Source organism: Montipora foliosa, chromosome 8 (genome assembly GCF_036669935.1).
Source record: "Montipora foliosa isolate CH-2021 chromosome 8, ASM3666993v2, whole genome shotgun sequence".
Classification (NCBI taxonomy): Eukaryota; Metazoa; Cnidaria; class Anthozoa; order Scleractinia; family Acroporidae; genus Montipora; species Montipora foliosa.
Window position 1 is genome coordinate 16,001,035 of NC_090876.1, and position 8,141 is coordinate 16,009,175.

The 8,141-nt window shown below is 39.3% G+C and overlaps 1 protein-coding gene across 1 annotated transcript; it reads right to left on the reverse strand.

The window, feature by feature from the left end:
• Positions 1-280: 280 nt before the first annotated feature.
• Positions 281-7,902, reverse strand: LOC137967671 (translin-like). Its single transcript, XM_068814198.1, has 6 exons — positions 7,798-7,902; positions 6,202-6,292; positions 5,804-5,903; positions 4,396-4,511; positions 2,958-3,040; positions 281-642 (listed from the first exon to the last, which is right to left on the reverse strand). The coding sequence occupies exons 1-6, from the start codon at positions 7,900-7,902 to the stop codon at positions 412-414; spliced, it is 726 nt and encodes a 241-aa protein (XP_068670299.1). The 3' UTR covers positions 281-411.
• Between the last annotated feature and the right edge of the window lie 239 nt (positions 7,903-8,141).

Here is an 8,141-nt window from a genome sequence, read left to right on the forward strand (position 1 = left end):
CATCTTTCGAACTCGTCCTCTAATTTATAACTAGTAAGATACGTGCCAGGGAAGACGTACGTTTTCATACCATCGACCTCATAAGCTGCATAGCTTTTATTATCATCGTGCTAAAATAAAGGCTGTCTGTCTGTCTGTCTGAAGGTCAGGAAAGACACATTTTCAATCCTCACTACGTGAAACAATACAGCAGTTTAGATGTTCGGCAAACGAAAAAGAAGAAGCTTTCCAATATTTTATTTATTTATTTATTTCCGATATCACCCCAGTCTGTTTTACTGCGTGCCGGTCAGGGTTCTCAAGGGACGGGCAACATTAAAACAAAACTTCTCTGTGGGATACTTCGGAGAAGTCAAATTAACACAAAATATCTTGTCCTACCAAAGGATTGTACAAGTCGCCCTTAGTTGATCAAGTTTGGCCGCTTTCTTCATTTACAGGTTTAAGTCCTCTGATTGACAAATCGTAAACAACTTCTTCGATTTTCTTGAGATCGTATTTAAGGCCGTCGAACTTCTTTCGAAGAGAATCGTTGTTAAGGTTTAATAACCTGAAGCCAGCATCAAGCTCAGCCACAAACATAGCGATCCGGAAAGGTCGACGGTAATCTGCAGCTGTGACGCTGTTTACTGCAAACCGCGACTGCAATGAAATACAACGCTGACTTGAAGCCGTGGCACAGGTGGTATTCAATGCCGATACGCTATTTCCATAAAAAGCCTACAAGGTCGCGTGATCAGAGGCCATTTTTTTTAAAAAAGAATTTCCCACTCCTTCTTAAGAATAACAATGTTTGCAATCAAATTTGTATTATAATATTTCAAAAGTGTACCAGAGAAAAACGAGTTTTACAATCGCCGATTTTCACGTTCAAATTTCTCGGTCGCCGCCATCTTGAACAACTGAGACGTGTTACGGTTGCTCTATTTTTCGAACACAAATAGCTTTTGTAGAAGAACCGTTGCACGTCACAATTGTTCAAGATAACCGGCAGCCGGTCAAGGTTTTTAATAGAGGAAATCCGGCAGTTTCAATAACTGAAACTAAGCTCTACCCCCAGCCCAATCACGAATCCACCCGACTAAAAGATAGTAAATGATCTTTAACTGAGATAGGTACTTACACCAATTCCTAGATGGTAACCGTCTTACAATTCGTACTAACCTTTATAAATATTGTTTACCAGCACTAATTACGGAATGGGATTTGAACCCGGAGCAGCCGCATGCAAACCCAACGCCCCGCTAACCACCCGACCACGATGCCTCCACGCTTACCTACCTTTAGATTTTAGTACGAGGATGAGTACGAGTACAAGATTGTTACTAGTTCGAATGTTTTGAGGAAAGGTAGTTTGCAAACTAAACTGAACGCAGGGTTGTCGGAACAACAACAAGAAGATTTATTCCAAAGTGAACGTAGTTTCCTCAAAGTAAAAGTCTAAAAAGCACGTACTCGATAAACTTACACGGCCTCCGCCAACTTGAATAAACATTGCTTCTGTCACACTTGACTAAACACGGCTAACGCCAACTCTCTTCGCTTGTGAAAAACTAGTTTAAAAAAACCCCGCGTAGACTCGTCTACTTATATACTCTCACAATAAGCTTCTAGAACTTTCTAAAATAGTAATCAATCAAATTATAAAAAGATTACAAAACACACCAATTTAGAAACGCTTACGCACAAACCTTAAAATAAACAAACTACGAACTCTTTCGGGAAGCCTCTAGAAAGTAACGCTAGTCACGCAATGCTATTTTTCGTAACAAAGATTTGACTGCCTGTTTTTAGCGAAAATACTTTGAAATCTTACTTTTTGCTAGCAGCATAGGTTGCTCAGTTATTCTTAATAATGGTAACTCAGCCTTTCCCAGATCGAAAAATGCCAAAAATGCTACCGTGTTGGTGACTTGTTTTGACACGGCGACATTTTTGCAAAACCTCGTACTAAAATGACGTATCACGTTCTTTTCCGCCAAAACGACGCTGCTTCGCGCGCGCTCACCGTTGTTCTATTAGAAAATCTCGTACTCGTAGTCGTTCTCGTCCTAGGTCATTCCGTGTTTCAGACCAGCGGTCTTTTAAACGCGGAATGAAAGAAGACTGAACAACATCTACAAGCCATAAAAAAGGGCATTCTGTTACATTTACAAGTAAGACGATCTGGGTTGTTTAAATGACGGCCTAGTTTTTCGCCCTATCAATGACTACTTTTTTAGATATAAATTAGGACGAAAGCTAAATGTTGGTTCGTTAGTCTACGGTGCTCGTTAGTCTACGGTGCTTTAACAATGATAAGACAAAATAATATTGCCGTATCATCAGTGGGAGGGCAGAACATTCAAAACACGTTGATTTTTAGACTCACAATGATTTCATCGCTCTTTTTACGAATTAAAAAACGCAAAGGATACTATTAGAGACCTTAAGATTCTAGTACGAGAACGACTACGAGATTTTCTCATAAGGCAACAGTGAGCGCACGCAAACCAGCGTCATTTTGGCGGGAAAAACGTGATGACGCCGTCATTTTAGTACGAGGTTTTGCAAAAATGTCGTCGAATCAAAACAATAACACAGTAGCAGTTTTGGCTTTTTTTTGATAAGCAAAAAGGCTCTGTTACCAGCAATAAGAAAAACTGAGCAACCTATACTGCTACATTGTAACAAAGAGTAGGATTAAGCGTACGGGTTATAAATTTTCCTTAGTATTTTCGCTAAAAACGGGCAGTCAAAACTCGTACTCGTTCTCGTCCTCGTCGTAAAATCTAAAGGTCCCTATTGACAACATCGCAACAAAACCATTTAACAAAAGCAGAACGCACCGCAATGTGTACCGTCTGTTCAATCAATGCAGATATTCCGAAAAAGGATAATTTTCTTAAACGCCAATTGCATTTAGTAGATAAAAAAGACTGACCGTAAAGATGGTACATTGCAGAGCTTAAACTTACCAGCTCATTTGCTAGAAGAAGAAGGCCAGTTAAAAAATCTTCGAGATCAATGTGGAAACCACCAGAACCCCTCTCAACCTGCACTGGATGAAGAGGGCATTAAACACATCAACTACGTGGTGCAAGAAAAAAAAAAAAACAACAACAAGAGAATAAAACAGTGAAAAAATGAAAGAAATAAATTTGCCGATATGTTTTTTCAAGTGAGCCTCTACTTCTACTCAAGAATCAAACTTTCTTGTTTAAACTTCTTGTATCAGAAAAATAAAAATAAAATAAATAATTATTAAAAATCTCCCACGGGCCGCTATCTTCAGACAATAACTGTGGCGTGTTATGGTTACCCACTGTTGTTTTGACACCAAGAGCGTTAAAAAGTAATAATAAAATAACGATAAGGCGGGCGTAACACGTGACAATTATTTAACATAGCAAGGCCCGGAAAGTCTGCCAGAAGACAAAATAAGTATCTAATATTTCGGATACAAACGTTGTAAACACTATTCCCTGTCGTTAAAGAGTTGTTTTTGTTGGAAAGGAGACTCCTTTTAACTGAAGTACTTACTTATAGATTTCTCCTCGAGAGGGAATAACTCACAGTAAGTCCTAACGACGTTTTCAAACTTTTTTAAAATTTATTGAGGTTTCGAGTTCGCGCTGCACACGAACTGTAACAGTTTGCTTCACGGTCGAGGCTTGCAACGAAAGAACTTACAGGGGCGGATTTAGGGAGGGGGGCCGAGGCGGCCGCGGCCCCCCCTTTCAGTTCGTCGGAGATTTTTTTTTTTTTGTCAAAAGATACAATATTTTATCATTTTATAAGCAGTCTGTTGGAGCTTTTGATTTTTTTAGCTAAAGCGTGATTTTTCGCTAATAGTATGACCAAGGTTGTGCGAATAAACTTTCAACTTACTGGCGTTAATATTATCCTTTCGAAATGAGGAAGAAGACTGGATGCGAAATACTTGTCTACAGTCAATCTATCTTACAGAGACTGTAACAACGTAAAATCTTAATGCCTATATATATAATTATATATATTTTGTGACTTTGAAGCGAAGAGTCAAAAACCATGCATCATTATAACCATAACTTATAATTTTATTCAATATGGAATCCTGATACATTACGTTCCAGATCGCACAAGAGTGCATGTAAGAGTACCCAGATTTTCAAAATTTTCTGGGGGGCATGCCCCCAGACCCCCCTAGAAAGAAGCGCCTAAGGCGCTACTGAGGCGCGCTAACGCGCGCTAACGCGCGCTCATTAGTATTCTTGTTCGGCCCCCACTTTCAAAAAATGCTGGACCCGCCCCTGACTTACACTTCCAAGAAATTACTGTTTCTTTTGTGCAGAAAAATAGAGTTGAAAATACATACATGTACCACTCACACCGTATAGCTTTGATTGGTACGGGTTGAGACTGGTACTGACTAACCTCCCAGCATTTCTGCCAGCTGTGGCCGAGTTATGAGTCTTTCACTTTCAAGGTACACGATGAAAGATCCGAGGAATGCAAATCTTTGGCTTGCAAACCGCCAGTGGTCACAAAATCTACAAAGGAGTTGACAGACAAAACAATAGGTTTAGTGAGCGAAAACAATGGCTCTGCACGTGCGTTTTACATTTTGGTACATTTCTTTGCTAGTTTAATTCCAGGGCAGTTTAATTCCATATAGAAGTTTTAATAGGCCTTCATCGCACGGTGGCCATATTGGCCAAAGACAATAGTTTTCGTACCCCAAGCGTCGACTTGAATTGTTTGGGAATGAGTTTTCGTCGGGCAATTATTTTTTTTTTTTTTCCCAATTCCCAGGGACTCAATATGGTTGCCATGTGATTAAGGCCCTTATAAGTGGTTTTGACGTACGTCATCGCCGCCATGTTGTTGGACGAAAACAAAAGATCTCTCATTGGCTCCTTTTGTTCGTCCACCAGCAATTGTACATTTCAGCATCAATTGTTATCTGTGTCTCTCGAGATTTGTTGCATATGTGAATAATATTATTACTTAAGGGCCGGGAAAACTACTTCAACATTTGCTTTAACATCTCTTCGATTCGGTTGAATGATGTTGAATGATGTTGAACGATGTTGAACGATGTTGAACGATGTTGAACGATGTTGAACGATGTTGACTGATGGGGTGGGCAAACGGTTTCAACATATCATTTAACATTTGAATCAACATCAGTTCCAGGCCGCAGCTGTGGTTGTTACTATGGATATGGATACGTCATTGATACACTGATTAGTGCATACGCTCATATTTAACGATGTTGAAATGTTGAATGGTTGTTGAAGGAAAATTTAAACTCTTTTTAAACTCATTCAACATCGATTCGACTTTGTTGCAACATCTTTCAACAAGGTCGAACAGGGCGGGGGGGGGGGGGGGGTGGGTGCAAACCGTTTCAACATTGCTGTTTAACAAAATCTCGAACGGATGTTGAAGCAAATGTTATATTGATAATAATAAAATAATATTAATATTAATATGATAATAATTCTTAAATTTAATTGTGATCACCAAACTATTAGTGCTTTGAATTTGTTAAGGTGAATCAGTTACTATATGGTGAACATACTTTTTTTTTTTAATTTCATGTTGTTTCAATTCAAAATACACCATGTAATCAGTTTACAGTAAAATAATAGTTCTTCCTGGTGTTGTGCATGTTGTTGTTAATGTTGTAACCGGCTGAATTGGAAAAACAAAATGATGGGAACTCTGAGATCTTCATCCTAAAAAAAGAGCTCTCTGCTTCAAATTTCACCAAGGTGGGTCAAGTCTCAAATTAACATCCTCTCTTTAAGAATTTTTGAGAGAACAGCTTTTAGTTTACCTGTAATATTGCCCTGCTGGTATTTTCTCTACAAGACTTGCATAGTGTGATTTTGCAACATCAAACATTTGTCTGCCTTTTGCACAGATCTTCTTCACAGCTGCTTGGATAAAATGAACAGAGATTTTCTGATATCCCAAGGTATATCTACAGTTTCAGATTACGTGTCGTTTTCCAAAACATTAAAAACAAAATCGTTTCCAGGGTCTTTCAGCTATGTGGCCAGTTCTGTTAACCTTTTTGTAAAATTTGAAGTGTCACGAAGAACAGGCAAAACATTACTGGTGTACACCGTACTATGTTTAAACTTTCTCCCGACATAAAAAAAAAATACAACATGCATGTGACTGTTGAATTAATTGCAGTATATAACTTGATACTAAATGAACCAAACCAACCTTCGCCATTTGGTGTTTGATGAACTGCTTGCAAAACAGCTAGAATCTCCCTTGCAGATTGCTCCAAGTCACGTATCACAGTGCGGATTTCCTGATGGAAAATAACTAGTAAATTGAGAAGTTCCTTTAATTTATGAGTCATTACCTGATTAAGAAACTTAACAAATAAAATGTACTAAAATAGTCACAAACATCACAAAGACTTGTTTAAGGTTCACCTAGGGTCTTGGAGTGCTAGCGTGAGGGAGGGAGGGGGGGACTATAAATTAATTGGCTGCTCCTTGCAGGGCTTTTAAGGGCCTTCAGGGCCAATATGCCGCTCACGACATCGGGCCAAAGGCATATAATAGTTCCACATATGTAAGGTGCCTCTGACAGCCTTAATATATCCCCCATGTTTGATGTTGGAGCAACACCACAGCCAGATATAATGAGGGAGGAAAACCAGAGTACCTAGAGAAAAACCCTGGAGTCAGGTCGAGACCAACTCAACCAACATCTTATCATAGAGGTAGGAGGCACTGTTCATGGTCAATATGCCAGCCAGTTTGACTTCCCAAAATGTACAGCATGGGGTATTTATCCACAAACTTGTGTCAGAGATCACAATTGAGGCATATCATGCAGACAACTTTCAGTAGTTCAGAACACATTATTATGCAAACCTAGGCCCAGTTGTTCAAAAGGCGATTAACCTTTATGCCAGATTAAAAATGAACCTAGACTGCAAAACAGTCGTGTTTCTACTCTCGCTCCAGACCTTTCGTTTGAATATTTACCGCGTCGCTTGCGATCGCAAAAAATATGACTGTTTTGCGGTCTAAAATTAATCAAGGATTTTTAAATTACTCGATTACTCCCAAATGCTGTTCAACACTGATATTCGGCAAAACTTTACATTAGAGGAAGTCAATCTTCAAAAACAAAAATAAGCAAAAGAAACATTCACCAAAATGTTGAAAACATGAAAAAAAAAGTTTACGCTAAACCTGGTTTAAGTTAAGCGGCTTTCAAACAACCAGGCCCTGGTGATTAAGATAATCAGTGAATATTGCTAACACTATATCCTACCACTGACCTTGCTTCAACAGTCACCTACTGGTTAAGAAAACTGATTGTTGCAGGTGTGGTATTTTATGTAATGGTAAAATGGAAATGGCCAAAATAAAATTGGGAAGAATTCTCTCGTATTATAATGGGCCATTTCCGAGTTGCTGTTTGTCTCAGTTTCGAAGTGAGTCTTGGTGCTCAACTATTGTGAGGAAAACGAGTTTGATTTGCATAACAATTTGCAACTCATTTCTATTTGAATGGTTGTGCACCAGAACTCGCTTTGAAACTGAGGCATGCAGCAACTCGGAAATGAGCTGCACTACCGGTAAAGGCACGCATTACCACGTACTGCCTCTACCCGGATTGATTGAAGTAAGCTTTAAACGTATTTTAAACTTGCAGTACGAATCAAAATTAACCGGCTTGCCGGCGCGGGTCACTATGGCGCGCGCAAAAACTACGCTTAAATACGGTACGGTAGGCTAAATTCAGAGCTGTTTTCGGCCAAGCCAGGCAGACGAGGTCTTGCGCAGCTAACCTCACCTCTCTTATTCCCTGGTCGGAAGACAGATATTCCTGAAAGGAGGCAAGAAATGGAATGACTCCTTTGTGCTCGGATTCGCCTTGCTTTTCTTCTTCCGCCATCATAAGTATAAGAAAATCTCAGCGGTTTTTTTATTAAGCCCAGACTCTGCGCAGGACCCTTCCCAGTTTCCAACATGGCGTCGATGGCGTCCTTGTCAACACGAACATCCGGAGACATAACAGATTGTCAAAGTTTATGATAAGATTGATTATTTGCATGATCTTTTAAATAATCTGATATAAATGAGCTATTTTATGGCACACCTTAAGAAACAGACAATATTGGCGAGAGAATCGGGGAA